The 18,366-nt window shown below is 53.4% G+C and overlaps 1 protein-coding gene across 2 annotated transcripts in view; it reads right to left on the reverse strand.

Moving 5' to 3' along the window:
• The window catches only part of RAB11FIP4 (RAB11 family interacting protein 4), a 101,724-nt gene extending 83,701 nt beyond the window's left edge, over positions 1 to 18,023 (reverse strand). For both annotated transcript variants that reach the window (XM_031685294.2, XM_072938960.1), the window contains exon 1: positions 17,661 to 18,023. In XM_031685294.2, the coding sequence (XP_031541154.2) occupies positions 17,661 to 17,819 (159 nt within the window). In that variant the 5' untranslated portion in view covers positions 17,820 to 18,023. The remainder of the gene's footprint in view (positions 1 to 17,660) is intronic.
• Between the last annotated feature and the right edge of the window lie 343 nt (positions 18,024 to 18,366).

The following is an 18,366-nucleotide window of genomic DNA, read 5'->3' on the forward strand; positions in this document are numbered from 1 at the left end:
CTGTGGGGAGCCTCCTGGCCATGGGGGCAGGGATCTCACCCTGGAAGGGGAGGGGCACCCGCGCCGGGACACTGCTTTCTGCAGTGGGGCACAGTGCTCAAAGCCTGGTGATGGGGTGCACCTCGCATCCACCGCTGGCTCTGACCTCAGCGTCAGGTCCTCTGTTGGCACCTCTGATCTTCAGACTGGTCTGAAGGGCACTGCTCACTCTAGGGCTTTGGCTGATTTGAGGCCCATTACATTTAACTACTTAATGGGAATGTTTGCTCATCAAAGGGGAGTGGCTGGTCTGCGGGAGCCGGGAACCTGTGTCTCACCAGTGCCCTGTCCCAGGCTATGGTCCCAGGACCCCGCCTCTCCCACCCTAGTCCTCCAACAATGGCCCAGCCCCTGCTTCCAATCACCCCACCATGGCCCCAGGTTGCCCTCCACTGGGCACTGACTTCAACTCAAACAGAAATGCCTTCCTGCCACCCTTCCATTACCCAGAAGATGGGCCTAACAGAACATCTCATTGCCTTCTGGTGAACTGAGGTTTAGCTACTTGAAATAGCAAAATCAGGTGGTGACAAGATTCCAATGTTGTTGCTGTCAACACAACAGAAGGTGGCAAATGAGAAAGAGTATGAGTTCTGAGAGCCTCACTGTGGAATTTCTAAATCGGGGCAAGGAGAAAAGCAGTCTCACCACAAACTTACCACGGGACCCTGGACAGACCCTGACCTCTCTGAGCCTCAGCCTTTTGGCCTGTGAAATGCAGTAGACAGGCCCCACCTCATACTATTCCTGTGGGGACCAAAGGAGGTTATGGATTTGAGAGCTCTTGCAAAAAAGAAAGACGTGCAGGCGCGTGTTACTGACGCCCCGTCAGCCTGGCAGGGGCCAGGCAGACAGCTACAGTGGCTACAGGAGAAGGCTGGTGTCTTGCCTACCAGGAGGTCTCTCCCTTGAAGAAACCCCAAAGGGCCTCGGCAGAGCTGCACAGCCGGCGGCCCTGGCAGAGGGCCTGGAATCCACAAGCGCCCGGGGCCTGTGAGGACCATTGCTGGGATCCTGTCTATTTCCATGGGCTTCACGGGTGTGTACCACATACTTCTGGGGACCAGGCCCAGCTGGGGATGGGGGCCACCAAGAGACCAACTGTGGTCTGGTCACTGTGCCCAGCAGCCTCTCCAGCCAGTGAGGACAGTAGAGACCAATGTGGCCCAGCCCCTTCCCCTCACTTCCCATCACACATTTCTTTTCTAGGCAGCACAGCAGTAAAAAGCAGAGGCGAGAGGCCTCATACATGATTTACACCCTTATTTATAATGTATGCCTCTCTCCCAGAGAAAGTGGACGGGGCGCCTGGGGCGGAGGGCGGAGGACCAAGGCACAGGGCCCCTGGCACCATCCTGGGAAGGACCCACGGCACCAGAGGGACTAGGGCTGTGGCACCTGCCCACTCTCACCACACCTGCCTTCAGGTGCCCTCCAAGGGAGTGTCTCTGGCTCCATTTACTAGACCAGGGCATGGAGGCTTAGGAGGCTCAGGGGCTTGGAGGGGCTCTCTCAGTGAGGAAGGAGGACAGCCAGCTGGGAGCCTGGCCTTCTGATCTGGAGCCTGTGCAGCCTCTAGGCAGAGGGAAGGGGAGAGTTCCTACCCAGTCATCCCAGCACAGGCCTGCTAGGTCGAGAGCTGGTGTGGAGTCTGCAGTTTCAAAGCTCCGAGACCTGGGAGGGGAATCTGCATTGAACGGCTGGTGGACCTCACACAGGCAGGGACAGTGGCCCAGTCCTCACCCAGGGCCCTGGCATGTGCCTTGTGAGGCTGACAAGAAGGCAGTTAGGTGGCTGTGGTGGGGAAGAGGAATATTCCTGCAGCAGCAGAAGCAGAAACAAAAGGGCTTTACATCACCCCCTCCCAGGCAGACTCAGCCCACAAAGGTCACAACCTCTCCAGGGATGTGATGGGTCCCCGCTGGCCCCCTGGCTGGGCTGAGCTCCTCGAAGTCACAGCAGTCATACTGATGGGGACAAGGATACAATCAGGGCTGTCACTCAGGAGCAGTTACTACAAGCCTGGCAGTATTTCCGTGTGTTAATCCACCTACACTTCACAAGCCTGGGAAGTAGTTTCTGTTGCTACCCCCATCTCACAGATGAGGAAACTGAGGCACGGAGAGGTTAAGATCTTCCTGGGAAGTGAGGAACAAGAATTTAAACTTCAAGAGCCTGCCCTCTTTCCTGCTCTGTGACACCACTTGTGCCATTTACTCGGCAACTGGACTTGGCGCCCGTCACAGAGCAGGTGCTCACCTGTTCCTCCGCCATCATCGTCATCGTCATCAACAGCCTGGGGCCACACCGGTGGCGGCAGCAGGTATAGCAGCAGGAGGCGACACCCAGTGCCATACTTCCTCTTCTACGGCTCCCTTAAAGCTACAGAGAGTCCACAAAAACAACTCCCCTGTATAAAGGGCTTAGGATGCGCCAGGCACGGTGCTCAGGGCTCTGCCTCATTCTTTCATTCCATGCTCACTGCAACCCTATGAGGACAGCATCAACGCAACCCCATTTCCCAGATGAGGCTCAAAGAAGTACAGAGACCTGTCCCAGGTCACAGAGCTGGAGGTTGGAAAGCTGAGGATTGACCTCTGACCTATCCAGCCCAGAACCTGAGTCCTTGACTACAAAATCCTGTCCCCACAACCCCTCACTGGGTGACCTCAAGAGGCAGAGAGGGCCTTGCTTCCAAATCACACGACTTCACGGTGGAGCTCAGGAGGGGCTGGAGCCCCTGGGCCTTTGGCTGGCCCACTTGTACTTCCTTTATTCACCCGGGCAGTCGTTCAGGTGACACTGCCTGTGTTACGGCCACAAGCAGGGCTGGGTGTCAGGGGCAGAGCGGTGCATGAACGCAGCTCTGGCCCTCGCATTCTATTTTCCAAGAGAATCACAGAAACAAATGCCACCCCTACTCCACCCAGCTCCTCCCGGGCAGGCTAAGAGGCTGGCGTCCCACATCTGTCATCTCTCTCTCTGCCCGACGTCAGGTTGGCAGGTGCACCCTGCTCTCCTTTGGGGAACCACACCCCTCCATTCCAGGTAGTGGCCTGCCTCTGGGGATGGGCGCCTGACCACGCCTGGCCAATCAGACCCTCCCCTCCCAGGCGTAATTCTTTGCCTCAACTGGGAAAACAGCAAACATCATTAAAACACTGAGTAGATGTTGGGAAGACATGTGGTACAATTTACCATCTGGTCTTGAAATAACATTCTGACAAAAGGAGAATGGGGCAGGGAGGGGGTGGTCTTTATTAACTAACATGCTAAAGATTATAAACCTAAACCCAGGTACCAACATTCTTAATGGTAGTAAGCAACTGACCCTCCCTCTGAAAAAATAACAAGGAAAGGATGATGGGGTTCTGCGTCTGCCAGCCCGACCAACCTTTCGACCTACAGGCTCCACCAGCTAGTCCAAGGCCAGAGCAGAGGTCAGGGGACAACGTCGGCCCACCAGCCACTTCTGGCTGCCCAAGACCGGCTCTGAGGGCATCTGTCCCAGCAAGTTTCCGTCTGTCCTTCCCCCTGCTGTGCTGTTCTGCCTCGGTTTTCCAGCCTTTGGAGGTGGCATCCTCCCCTGATCCTCGGTCAAGATACTTGACCATGTCTCATCAGCCCCTTCCCTCTGCATTAGACCATCCCCCGGAGCAACACCAGGCTCGGCAACACTGCCTGTGGGACACTGTCTGTGAGACCACGCGGGGCAGCTGCAGCTCAGGCACCCATTTCAGCCCATTTCCCTCAACTTACAGTCGAGCCGGGTGGCCAGCATCCCAGCGTGCCTCACTCCCAAGCCCTCCTAAGTCGGCGGGACGTCTCCAGCGCCTACCCCTGGTCCAACTAGTTTTAGAAATGCACCCGAGTCCCATCTCGGAAGCAAAACTAACTGGATTCATAAAGAAAGGAAAAGAAGACATAATCAAATTATAACTTTTTGAAAAGGACATGAGTGCTTACCTAGAAAATCCAAAGAAATCAACCAGAAAATTACAACAAGTAATAAATGAGTTCATACCAGTGGCGAGATATGAGAGAAATTCATGAAAATGTAATTGCACCCCTATATGCTAGTGACATGCAGCTAGGAAAAAAATCAATGGGAAAAAAGTATTTCATCCTCAGTAGTAACAAAACTCATTAAATAGTAAACATTAATTTAGCCGAATTGTAAGCCATTTATTTTTAAGGTTAATATTTTGATCCTATTGGGAGAACTAAATATATAATAAAGAGGGTAATATTCTCTAATAAGTTTAATGCAACACTAATTAAAGACCTTGAAAATGTTTTGACATACTTAAAAAAACATAAATGGTGAAGAATCAAAGAGCTTTTTTAAAGGGTAATGACGGTTGACTTGTCTCAATTTTAAAATATATCAAATAATAATGATCAAAAATTTATAACGCCACATTAAAAGCAAAACAAAAAAACTTTACGCATCAATAAGAATAACAATGGTAACGAATTATAACACACTGGAAAGAAAAGAATCCAGGAGGTCCTAGCAACACTCAGAAAAGCAGCTGAAGGAAGTATCTGCACAGAATAATGCTCTATCTATGGAAGGATAGGTTGGAAAAATCACCATTTTGCAACCACCGATGCAATTTACGCAGGAAAGGAGCATTAGTGGAGGCTAAACCACTGCGTGAAAAGCTTAATGAGAACCAAATACTTACATTGTCTAAGATGCCACTCCACAGATTACTTATTAATTTAAAAGGAGGAGGAGTACCGTTATACTGAAGAGGTGAAGCAGACCTGGCCTTAATCAACTGATTAAACTCAGCATGACCAATAACAGGACAAATCGACAGCCTGGGACTCCTGAGAAGTTCACAACACCCGCTTTCCTTGTCAAAAATGCGAGGAAACAATCAGACACATTCAGTCTCTTACGGCCGGGACTCAGCAGAAAATGTCACTGTTGGTTACAGAAGAAAACAAAACAAAACCCAGAGACAGTTCTAATTTGGAAGAGATGAAACAGGCACACGACAAACCAAGTGCCACACATGATCCCTGATTGAATCCTGGATCAAAACAAAAGGAGCCAGAAAGGACATTTTGAGGACAACCGGGGAAATCTGAATATGGACTGAATATCAGACGAGCTGATGGAATTAACAAGTCTGAGGTGTCACAGTGGCACTTGTTTAGGCAGCAGCCTGTCCCTGCCTTTACACTCTGAAGTGTTTATGGGGGAAATGTCAAGAAGTCTTCACTCACTTCAAATGCTTCTGCAACACAAAGCAACACTAAGGGAGAGAGCCAGCAGATTATCAGTGACTGAAAGAGAAACCTCACGTGACAACGTTAACAAGTGAATCGATGTGAGGAGCATCTGGTCTTATCACTTTCTTTCAACTTTTCTGTTAGAACATTTTCAAAATAGAATGAGGAAAAAAACAGAAAAATAATGGAATTCAGTTCTGGTTTAGAAATAAATTTAGAAATAAATTCAAATTACTAATAGAAGTAAATCTTGGATGAACATCAAAATAAACTGTAAATGGTTTTAAAGTCAACTATTTTTACAAATTGGGAGTTGTAAACAAAAGAGCTTATTTATTCTTGCTAGAGATGGGAAATATGTTCCTAACTAGTAAATAACTATAATTAGAAATAAGGCAGATATGATATCACTAAAAACAGAAATATTCAAATGTAGGGACTTTTGAGTAAGAAATGTGATCCACAGATTAAAAAAAGGAAAGCAACAGAGCAAGAAAAAAAATGTCAAATGGTACAGAAAAAATACAAAGAATCGATTTAAACATATAAAGACCAAAATAAAAATTCCCTTTGGTAAGTGCTCAAAAGACATGGACACAACAGTTTATGCAGAAATACCAAGAGTAAACAGCAACATGGAAAAAGAGTAAATTCTCATTAGCAATTAAAAGTGAAAACCTAAAATGTTTGAAATACTATTACACATCCGTTAAACTGGAGAAACAAATCTGAAATAATACTCAGTGTTGATGGGGAGAAACAGGCGTCCTCATGCCTTGGGGAGGGTCTGAAACTTGGTCAATCAGGAAGCAGGGGAGGGAAAGGGGAGGAGACAGAGAGAGAAACAGACTCCACAGCCCCAGGGAGCATGGCCAGAGCCCAGGTACCTGTGGCCAGATGAGTGGGCAAACAGGCTCTCAATGCTACCCACTCAGTATCTAGGACACTGGAGCAGGTGTCCCCTGGCAGTGCCCACTGGGGATCAGAGGTTTTTAGAAGCCCACCCTAGAGGCCAGTCCTGGGCTGGGAAGAGCCCAGGCAGGCTGGGACCCAGGGGATGGTCAGTGGTACTGAGGGAGGTCCAGCCCAGTGTGCAGTGCAGTTGGAAGACTTGGGGGTGCCCAAGATCCCTCCCTCAATAACTCCTGCCCCCACCTCTGCTCTCTCGGAGCAACATCTGGGGGCACTGCTCCCTTTGGGCTCCACCCTGCCCGCACCAGCTCAGGGGCTGGGCCCTGCAGAGGCTGCTGGGAAGCCAGGGGTTGACCGGCCAGCCCAGGGTTCCCTCCAGGTGTACCAGGCAGGACGGAACACCGTGGAGGAATAAACTGCCTGATGGGTGATCAATCCTAGACCAGGTTTCAGAAGAGAGGTGACGGGGCTCTGCCTGGGACCCAGACACAGGAAATATCAGGAGGTGAGCTCCCCAGGGAAGGAATCGTGACCGATTCATCTGAGTATCCGCTCACATTGTAACGGAGCACGACCCCGCGGAGCCTTCCCAGGACAGGCCCCCTTCCCATGTCCTCCGCCTGCCTCTTGTTTGTAGTAAAACTTTAGCCTCCTAGGCCTTCCCTGAGTTCCAAAGAGCACATTTAATCAGAGAAGTGAGGAAATGCAGAAACAAAGGGAAACAGTCAAGCAAGACAAAATAATAATAGTTTAGCCATTAAACAAAGCCAAGGGCCTTTTGTTCCTCCTCAAGGGCTGCGCTAATACTCTGAGCTGTATCCTTGACCTGTTTTGCAGATACTGAAACCCCCACCATGGAAGAAGTTAACTGCATGCAAACCACAGGAGACCCCAGACCAGTTGGAACCAGAAGGTTGATGATGTTGACTCCTGATGACCTCACCACCAGCCAATCAGGAGAATGTCCATGAGCTGGTCATGCACCCTGCAACCCCTGCTCCCTCACCCTGTCCTTAAAAACCTTTCTGAAAGCCAGCAGGGTGTTCAGGTCTTTGGAGCATGAGCCATCCTTGCTCCTTGCTTGGCACCCTGCAAGACACTGCACTTCCCTTCACCACCACTCGGTGTCAGTAGATTGGCTTTACTGCGCTTGGGTGAGAGGACCCAAGTTTGGTGCTGTTAACACAGAGCAGGTGCTCAAAAAGATCTGTGAAAAAATGGAAATGCATAGACCACCCAAAAAACCTAGACTAAGTGGTAACAGTCATATTAACAAATATTTATAGCACTTACTATGTGTCAAGCACAAGGCTATGGGCCCACTTTTTAGGTGAGGAGACTGCAGCACAGAGAAGTTAAGGAATTTCTTAGAGTCACACAGCTAGAAAGTGGCAGCGACGGGCCTCAAACCAGGTGTACCTGATGCCAGGCGCCAGCTCCCAACCACTTCTCTGTGTCGCAGAGAGAAAGTTAAAGCCAGCCTGAACTGATCTGAGAGGCTGGAGGGAGGTGGAGCGACCAGGGAGCGAGAGGGGTCAAAGCTACGGTGGGAAGAGCTGGGAAGAGCTGGCAGCGCTGGCCAAGGAGACGGAGGAGCCCAGGGACCATGGACTCGGCGCTGGCGAGGTGTCCGGATTGAGTCCTGGCCCTGCCCCTGCTACACACCTGCCCTGGGGAGGATCTCGGGAGGGTGTCCGGCAGGAAAGCAGAGCAGCAGAGAAACACTGGCCTCCTGGGGCTCTTTAATCACCGCTTGCACAGGAAGTGGTGGCGATGCATAATTCAGGGCGCGGCTACAGGCAGCCTCTCTCTGCTCTAAAACCTCAGCTCCCGCTGGCACCTGCCGCCTTCCTTCCACGGCATCTTCTGGCGGGCACAGTGCCCGCAGCCCCACCTGCAGGGCCCACTCAGGGCTCCTGGTAATGCCCGCCTGCCCTGTGGATACAAATCTCCTGCTTACAGCCACTGCCAGGTGCTGCTCCACCCCTGGAACCCACAGCACCCCAGATTTAGAAAGTCACAGGAAGCCTTAGATTGGAGGTTTCTCCTCTGCCAAATTTCCAAACCTCAGATCTGATTATTTCCCCCCTCCCCTGACTCTTGAAGTACCTGGGAACCACCTGTCCCTCCCCTCAACCAATGGCAGGCAGCGAAGGAGGCAGCTCTTGAACCAGACAGAGCTGGGTGTGTATCCCAGCTCCTCTGATACCTGTGGGACCCTGGTCAACGCACCTCACCTCTCAGATTCTCGGGGCTGTTTTGAGGATGAAAGAGAATAAGAAATATGAAGGCCGTCAGCACAAATCCTCCCCTCACTCGCTCTGTCCACGGAAAGTGACCAGTGGCTCCAGGAGAATCTCTGGCCCTTGCATAAGGGAGGCCAGGCCTGGAAGAGTGCCAGGTGGAGGAAAGGGGTCAGCGGTGCACTTGTCGGGCTGAGCGCAGCAGGGACCCCAGCACGGGTCACGGAGCAGGTGGGCTGCAGGCACCGTGCCAGCAGGCGCTAGGCTCGGCCTTTAGATATCTCCTTTCCTCAAAACAGCCCCACAAGAAGGGGTTTGGACCCCCATTTTACAGAGAAGGAAACTGAGGCCCATCCATCCTCATAAGCATCTTTTAAATAACCTGGGCTTTCACTTCTTTCAGAAAGGTGTCAGCCCTTTAGACCCAGTGGCCAGTGCAAGAGGTGCAAAGTCACAGAAACAGCGGACGCCAATGAGGGTAAGCAGGTGCCGGCGTGCTGCTGCCCATCCAAAGCTCATCTGAGCCAGTCACGCAGGCCCAGCTCCTGAGCCCTCCTTAAGGTTCCCGTCCAACTCCCGCTCCAGCCTCAGCTCTCACCCTCCTGCCCTTCCTGTGCCTTCACCATGTAGAGACACTGGTCACTTCCTGAAAATGCCAGTCCCCATTTCTGGATCTGGGTTTAGGCCTTGTGTAGGTAGATATTCAGTAAATGGTGGGTGGTGGGAGGATAGATGGGGAGGCTGGTAGAAGGGTGGCTGGACAGATGGATGGACAAATGGATGGATGGGTAATGAACAGAGGTAGATGGGTAGATGGATGAATTGACGGATGGATGAGCAGGTAGATGGATGGCGGGGATGGTGAATGGGTAGATAGATGGATACGTGGATGTATAAATGGATTCATTATTGAATAGGAAGGTACGTAGCTGGATGGATGGGTGGAGGGAAGGAGGAACAGCAGTTCTAGGAGACAGACCTGAGCTCACTCTAGGAAAGAGAGCTCACCCAGAGCCTCGTCAAGATGGAATGGCCTTGCCTCGAGAGGCAGTGGGTCCCCATCTCTTGGCAGAGCTGTTCTAGAGCAACACAGGCACTGAATGGACCTCTACTCCCCTCTCAGTTCTGTTTCGGTGTAAATCAGCCCTCTGTCTACCCCGTCCAGGTATTGGCCTTCGACTTGGGATCTCCCTGGGGACAGTGCCCACTCTTGGCCCATGTGTTTTGGAAGAAGCTGGCAATTTTCCCTGAGTTTTGTGCCACAGCAAGTGAGACGTGGGTTAGACTCAAGGTCTTAGGTCTAAAGGGAACTTCAGACCCTCATAGCTGAAGGTGGGGCTTTGGCTACCAGGAGCCCCACTCTCCTCCTGATCACTGGTACCCAAACTTCTGGATTCCGAGCTGCTCTGCTCCTGGTCCCCAACGGCATACAGCTATGGACAATGGGTCCCTCAACAGTGACCCCAGAGGCGGCAGTTTGCAAAGAATTGGTGACCCTAAGCTATGGCTGTTTGGAGGCCTCCAAGGATCAGAAGATGTTGGGATTCAGGGAGACTGTGAGGGACAGAAGGGTGCAAAGAGCCCAGCTCTGCTTGAGGGTGGTTCTAACCAGATCCACTTGAGAGGGCCAGTGGTCATGCCAACAGCAGGTTCAAGCAGTGAGTTATGGCTCTGGGCAGCTCTTATTTTATGCAGGGAGGAGGCAGTTCGGACTGAGAGGCCGGGCAGATGGGCAGTCAGCATTCCAGACAGTAGACAGATAGCACCTTGCCTGGAGGATGCCTTCTGGCCTAGAAGATGAGATGCCCCAAGCCAGCCCAGATGAGTCCCCGGACCCCCAAACCCGAGCCTGGAGTTTCAAGGGGGCTGAATCACACCTTATCAGGTTCTGTGTTTTCTCCCTCAGATAAGCAACTCTGCTGTGGGCAGGGTGACTGAAGGGCCAGGGTAGAAGGAGCCAAGGGTCTGTGGGGAGGAGCAGGGCTGAGGCACATTCCTTGGACTTGTCTGTCCACTGCTGGCTCCCGCAGCCCCACTGGGGTGCCAGGGGGATCTCAGGTTTCACAGGCCCACGTGGAACTCCTGACTCCTTGCCCCTTGTCTTCCCCATTCAGCACATGGCAGCCTCCAAATTCTCCAAATTCTCTCCTCTCACACCCACTTCCAATGGGTTCTGTTACCCAAATCCAGCCACGTCTCCACTGTTGCACCCCTGCTCCAAGCCTCCAGCAAGTCTCACGGGATGAAGTGACAGCCTCCCCACTGGTCTCCCTGTCCAGCCCAGTCCCCCGTCCACTCCTTTCACTCCTCTTCAGCCTCCCAGGCCGCTTGCTGGGCCTCTAATCCCAAGGCTCCCTTCTGCCTCTGCCTAATCAGTCACCCCCAGATGTCTGCAAGGTGCAGCCCCCCACTTCATTCCAGGTTCCACCTAAATGCCCATCTATGACAGAAGAGGCCATCCACGGTCACTCTAAGGGCAAATATTTTTCTGTTTTCAGTACTTTCTGTTTCTCCCTAGCACCTGACTCCACCCGATGGTAATTTTCATTCCTTTCAGGGTTTCTTTTCCAGCCCCTCCCCCATGTGAACTCCAGGACACTCCCGATCCTCAGTGCCTGGAAGAGTTTTGGCATATAGTAGGTATGCAAGATATTACTGGGAAAAAAATTTTTTTTTAAATCCTGGAAACATATATTAAGACAACCGCCAAATGCAAGAGGTATTTCCGTTAAGACTACTCTAGAAAACTTCCAGGGCATTCACCTACTCATGTCAGGGGCGGGGAGGGCAGCACTTTACCCAGGCATGAGATTCACTCTGTTTCCAGGCCAGCGGGCATTTCCCCTCCAACCCACCTCAGATCTGGTTCACTCAGTTTTAACTGTCCACCTCAGCCAGCTGTCAGCCTCCCCTTCTGTGCTTGACCTGGGACTGCTCAGGACCTGGGGTGGGGACGACCACTGGCGGGCTGCCTCTCCCTACCCGACTCCCTGCACTCACTCCAGGGCTGAGCAGAACCCTCTCCCCACCCCATACAAATGGACCCGTGAACATGGGAGTTCCTGTCTGCACCAAGTTGTATGGGGTGGGGCACCCGGGTGGGACCTGCCAGGCACTCAGGGCTGCACCTGCCCCAAATCTGCACTGCCCTCCAAGGCAGGGCTGACCCGTGCAGGTGGCAGTGGAGCCCTGGCCTGTGGAAAGAGGAGCAATTTCTCAGCCATGCTCCACTCTCCTCCCCAGCCAGGTTCCCAGTTCCCTGCTCCCAGCCCACCAGCCCACTAGCCTCTCTCCTGGCTCTGCCTCTCAGCCATCAGCCACAGCCTAGGTCTCCCCAGCTCTGCCCTGCTTCCACCCCCCCCCCATCACCTTTCTCCTCTGCTCTGTTGGTTCTTTTCCAGGTGCTGGGGGAAGTTCCTGGGCCTCAGAGTTGGGGTCAGGTCTGACGGCAGCTCTGCCAGCCCAGACTGGTGACCCCAACCCCTTCACCATCCACCTGCCAAAGGGGGTGAGCTCTACCCCACAGGGTGAACGGCCGGCACCCAAGGGGAGCTTGTCTTTGAGAGCCTCCATCCACTGAAAGCCTCCAGAGGGCATGTCCTGCTGTAGGGCAGGCCTGACTCTACCCCCCATTCTGATCTCAGTGAGGTTGGCAGAGACCACACCGCCCTCCACCAAGCCCCCCACAGACTGGAGCCTCCTCCTGCTCTAGATCCCGGGTCTTGGGAATGAAGCTGTAGCCCAGAGAGGTTCAGCCTGTGTCCAGATTGTCTGACAAGATGGACCAGCCCCCAACCTACCGCCCCTGGACTTTCTCCACATGCCCCTCCTCCCAGCACAGCCAAAAGGGGGTGCAGGCAGCCAGAGGCCCAAGGGGTTGGCCCTCTTAGCCTGTCCCCAGAGCTCCGTGCCCTGTGCTCACGCCCCGCCCCCGAGGGACCGCAGCCTTGCCCTCCCAGCCCAGGAGCACCACTGCACCGGGTGAGGCAGATACACAGGGAAGAGGTCTCTCTGGGCCCCACTCCCATCCGGCTCCCCACTCACGGTCACAGCCCTTCCCCCAGGGATCAGAGGACCCGGGCCTGCCTTCTGTTTTGCCTGCTCTGTTGTCTGCATCTCATCCCCATCAGGGTGGGGCACTTACAGGGGACTGTTCTCCAAAAAACCCTCAGATTCTACCCTTCAGGAGTGACCTGTTGGGGCTTTGCAGGCCTTCCGCCCCCCACCCCCGTCAGTTCTGCACCCCGCTGCCACCACCCAAGTCAGGCCCCTCTATCTGTCTAACCGGGTGTCACAGTGCCCTCCTGGCCTCAGCTTCTGTTCTCAAGCACACATCTGATCTGCTGCTGGCCCTTCCCACCGGTTACAGAGCCTTTCCTGACCTGGCCCCGCCTCCCCCTCTAGCCTCTGCTCCTGAAACCTCCCCACCTCCAGCCACAGAGGTAGAGTTGCTTCTTCCCCAGCATCCAATTCCCTCTCCTTCTGGGCAGAATCCAGCTTTAGTTCAGGGTTCTCCAGCCCCTGGAAGCCCCAGGACTGGCTCCTGGTAAGTCTTGGCCCTCCTCGCATCCACCCCTTTGCCGGTTCAAACACCAGACTGAAGCCAGGCAGCGCCAGCATCTCCCCCGTGGCCATGGTTAATCCGGAGGGACATGGGACCTAAGGGAGGCCAGTCTGAACCCTTATTCCATCTCCTGCTTAATATAAACAAGGAGGCACAGTGCCCCAGCTGTTTCTGGCACCTGAGAAGAAGAGGGGAAATAATAGAGCAGTCCCTAGGTGAGCTAAAGCTGAGTTACCCTCCCAAAATAATTAACAACACCCTTTGGGATGAGGGAGCAGAACTCCATTCCCAGCAGGAAGGACTTGCCGCTGCTCAGAGGAGATAATTCTGGGTTAACAGACAGCAGAAACACCATTCAACTATTTCTGTGTCCATTTTTCTAGCAAGAAGGATGATTTTCAAACTGGAAAAGGGAGAAGGATATGTTTAACAGGGATGTGGCCCAAGATATCTCTGGCTGCTCTCAACATCTTCTATTCTCAGATGCAGAGCTCAGAGCTGGACAAGGAAGGTGGGCTGAGAGCACAGGGGACTGTTTGCAGATGGCCTCAACCCCCAGGAACGCCCTAGCCCAGAAGAACGTCTCAAAGATGCTGGCAAGTGTTTACAAAAAAGCCTGTAATAAGAGCAACAGCAGTTCTCATAGTGCGCCCACTCTGTGCAGATTCTGGACATTTCACATGTACTAACTCACTCAAGCCCCAAATAACCAACCCTATGGAGTGGGGACTATCATCACCCCCATTTTATGGATGAGTAAGCAAAGGCCTAGAGAGGTTAGAGGCAAAAAGCAAAATATCAGAGGCCGACACGGTTCAGGGCCCTGGGCCATCGTTTCTTGCATTCGTCCCAGGAGTTGTGCTCCTATTGACAAGTATGACAGACCTTCGGGGCTGGGACAGCGCTGTGCCCTGGCTCCTCTCCATCCTTACATTCCTTAACACGTTAAGCTTTGTGTCTCACACATTACTCATGTTTTTGTCAGTTTCCTCATCTTCTCTTTTCTCCTGTGATTCCTATGTCAACAAATCAGGGCAACATCAGAGGCCAAGCTAATACACACAATTATTATTAACTGAAGTCCATACTTTATTCAGACTTCCTTAGTTTTTGCCTAGCGTCCTCTTCTTGTGCCAGGATCCCACCCAGGACACCACATGATGTTTAGTTGTCATGTCTCCTTAGGTCTGCTCGCCTGGGGCAGTTTCTCAGACTTTCCTTGGTTTTGATGACCTTGGCAGACTGAGCAGGTGTTTTGCAGAATGCCCCTCGGTTGGGATTTGTGTGACGTTTTCTCACGACTAGACAGGGGTGCTGGGTTTTGGGAGGGAGATCACAAAGTAAAGTGCCACTCCCATCACATGGTATGAAGGGTACGTACCACCTGCATGACTTATCACTGCTTATTTTGACCTTGGTGACCTGGCTGAGTCAGGGTGTGTCTGGCTTCTTCACTGCGAAGTTGCACCTTCCCCGTTTTCATGTTGTGCTCTTTAGAAGACAGTTGCTATGCATATCTGACATTTACAGGGTGGGGAGTTATGCTCCACCTCCTTGATGGGGAATTATCTATTATCTACATAAATTATTTTAATTTCTTCTGCATGGGAGACTTTCTTCATATTTATTTATTCATTTATTCAATCATTTATTGATATCAGTATGGCCTCATGGATATTTATTTTATATTTTGCAACCCAGTATATTTTGCTTTTTGCAAAGCATTTGATTCTAGTACCTCTGGTATTCTGGGCCTAGTTGATAAAATGTGAATATTCAGCTCTGAGAAATTCTCTGAACTCCATATCTAACCAATGATAGTTATCCACCCTAGAGCACTAGAGGGGCTGAGAAATCAAGGTCTCTGCCTGATTTTTAAACAAATGAAACAGAAACTGTCAGAGAACTTGCATTTTGAAGAGGTCCCTACCTGTGGGGAAATGACATAATATTCTCTAGTGCCATGTGAATCTGGCGTGCAGTGAACAGGGATGCAAAATATATTTCTGTGGGTCTCAGTCAATAACGGTGTGAGCAGAACTGGCCCCTACAAGGCTCTGTCCGTGGTCCTGCCCTGGGTTTACAGCCAGCCTTGCAGATTGAGACATAAAGTACCCAATTTTCCAATCTGCAGGCAGTATAGTATCTGAAAGTGACAGAGGTAAGACTGTAAATTCTATTTTCTGTTACAATAGGATGAAATAAACAAGATGAAATTGAATAGGAATAAGGTCCAAGTAACATGTTTAGATTTCATGAAATTACTGACACAAACAACAGGCCTGATCTCTTCAACAAGTCAGGATTATTAAAATTAAAAAAAAAGAAAAGAAAAAAAGAAAGAATTGTGTTAAGTAAGAGAGACCAAAGGGCCATAACGACTGGATGCATTGCAGAGTTTTGGAGAGGAAATTGGTTTAAACAAAACAGCAAAGATTGACATTTTGGGGCCAAACAGGGAAATCTGAATAAGGTATGCATATTAAGTGAGATGAAAATTTATTGAAGCAGAAAAGCACTGATCATTTACCAGAAAAAAAGCAGGCTACAAAACAGCATGCACAGCACGATCTCATTTTACGGAGAAAATCTACCTATAAGCATAGAAGCAGCTCTGGAAGGATGTGACCAAGGTGTCACAGCAAGGCTCCCTGGGAGATGGGAACATAATATTTTTGTTTTTGCTTGTCCATATTTCTAATTTCCCACAGTGCATATAAACTGCTTCTTGTAATGATATAAGATTATGCTTTAAAAAAGAAAAAAATCACTGACTCTCCTCCAGGAAGGAGGGGAATCTTGGCATGGCAGAGGTTGTTAAGAAAGATCCCTGGAGGGTCTGATGGCCAGAAACTTAGTATGAGTGCACCACTCAAAAGACAGCTCCACCCCGAGCCATCAGTGAGTGTGAGAGGTGTTGGGGCTGGAACAGTCCTGGGGGGTCCCCTGGTCCAGGCTTTCCCTGTTATTACTAGGAAAGCTCTGTCACACAATTAGTTGATGGGCAGCTTCAGGGCTGGAAGCCGGAGGTTTGGTATGGAAATGGCTTGGGGCTTCAGGAACAGGGGGTATTTGGCCTGGAGAAGGGAGGAAGGGAGGAAGTGGGTGGGAAGGGGACAGGAGTGCTGTTTTCAAATACTGAAAGGCTGCCACGTAGAACAGAGACTCACATGAGTCCTTGTGCAGAACCACGATGACTAAGTGACAAGCAGGTCTGGCTACAGAGTGCATGAGGGATAAGCTGGCGAGACTTGATGGGGGCTCAGGACTGAGGCTCCATGCCCTCCTGCCAGACCCTGTGGGGAAGCCCTTCCAACCAGAGACTGTGGTTCTGGAACTCCAGTTCCAGCCAGAGCCCGAGGCTTCTTCTCCCCTGCAGCCTGTGACCAGAAGGGAAGGAGCTGGGGCTCTCCCCTGTGCAGATCCCAGCAGAGGGGGAGGGTGGGCTGCAACCGGGCTGCAGCAGTAAGCCTCCTGGGTAGCAGTAAGCAGTACCCGAGTTCTTGAACTTGACACTTGCTTCACCCTCCTTCACCTACTGCTCCCAGGGACTCCCAGATGGGGGTCATGCCCAGGGGCCATGGAGAGATGATTATCTATCACCTCCCCCTTGCCAGGTGAAAGGGAGGCATGGATCCAACCCAGCCATGCCCTGATTTCTCCCATGTTCTGGAATGCTAGGCCCCAGCTGTCCCCGGAACAGAATGCCAGCCGGTGCCCATGCAGAGCTTGAGGCCTCAGGTGGCCTTGGAAACTCACTACTCAGGGCTTCCTGCCCTGACTACTTGAGAGTGGGCAGTAATGGGAGGGCAGGGATGCTCCCCTGGCAGGTAGGTCCTTGCTCTCCCCTCTCCCCCTGAGAAACAGCCATCAGCCCGTGTCCGTGGCATGAGAGGACACCGATCTCGAGTACATTTGTTGATATACTTCTGCCCACCCCCTGGCAGCACCCACCCTCCAATTTCAGCCTTGCTAACAATCAGCATAGCTCCTGCTTCCCCCAAATAGAAGCGGGCCCACCGCTGGAAACCGCTCAGCTGCGATTCCTGGCGGGCCTGCTGCAGCCACCACAGCCAGCTGTCAGCCAGGCCTACCCATCGGAGCCCGCATGGGGGTCACAGGGCGCTGGGTCGAGAATCCAGGAAGGCCTCAAGCAGACACCTCCCGTTGTGTCCTAGGCCGGCTGGATGTAGCCAAGGAGCCGAGGCGGCGGGGCTCCCCTAGTTGTCCTCTCCTCGTTGGCCAGGCCCAGTGCGGCGCGGGCCTCCCCACCGCGTCCTGGAATTCCCGCACACGGATCTCTACGTTGCTCTCCGCCGGGTGGGAAGGGGCCGGGGTCCCGAAGGCAGGGTCTGCCAGCTCCTTCCTCCGAAAACACCGAATGGGTTGCAGAGCGGTCCGAAGGACCCGCACAGCCGGGGGTGGGAAGGTGGGCAGAGAGGCCACCCGGGGTGTGACGCGTGACGCTCGCAGCACGGGCGCTAATGGTGGAAAGCGAGAGTCCGACAGGGCGGGGATGCCAGGGGTTCGGGGTCCTTAGCTCCGGCGGGATCCCTCCCGGGGGCAGCCACCGCCGGGGGCTGGGAGCGGGCAGGTGAAAGGCCAGGGAAGCCGAGCGGTGGGGTATCGGGGCGCCCCCGCCGCGGCACTCTTACCTCCTCGCCCTGGCCGAAGCGCAGCCCCAGCGCCGCGACGCGCTCCACGCGCAGGAAGCCGTCGGGGTCGCGGCCGCACACCTCGAACACCTCGCGCAGGCGGCGCACGGAGCGCAGCAGAGCCGCGGGGGCGCCCGCCCAGCCCGCGCCGCCCGCCATCCGGGCCGGCCCCGCAGCTAGCCCGAGCCCCGCGCCCGCCGCGCCCGCCGCGCCCGCCCGTCCCGCGCCGCGGCCGCCGCCGCCGCCGCCATCGCCGCGCGCCCTCCGCCCGGCGCTGCGACGCGCAGCCTCCGCCCGGCGGCGGCGGCGGCCGAGCCGTGTCAGCAGCGGCGCCGCAGCCCCGCGCCTCGGGGCGGGCGGGGGAGGGGGGAGGCTGCAGACAAAAGGAGCCGCGCGCCTCTGTGGGCGGCCGCCCGCGCGGCACCGCCGACCCCGGACTCCGTGTCCCGCGGCGGCTCCGAGCTCGTCTCGCCCCTGGGAAACCGGGAAGGCGGGTGCGCGACCCGCGCCCGGAAATCCAAGCCGCCAGAAGGCCCCGCCCTTGCGTGGAGGAGTCAGCGAGGAGGCGCGAGCCCCGACCACCCGCGCTAGGGTCCACACGCCTGTCATCCTACCTAAACCCCCTCACCTCGCTGCCAACCCCATCCCCGCTTACCGCGCCCCTCGGGGGTACCTAGCAGCCCGGAGCGCTCAGTATGTCCTAGGG

The sequence above is a fragment of the Vicugna pacos genome, chromosome 16 (genome assembly GCF_048564905.1).
Source record: "Vicugna pacos chromosome 16, VicPac4, whole genome shotgun sequence".
In the NCBI taxonomy this organism is placed as follows: Eukaryota; Metazoa; Chordata; class Mammalia; order Artiodactyla; family Camelidae; genus Vicugna; species Vicugna pacos.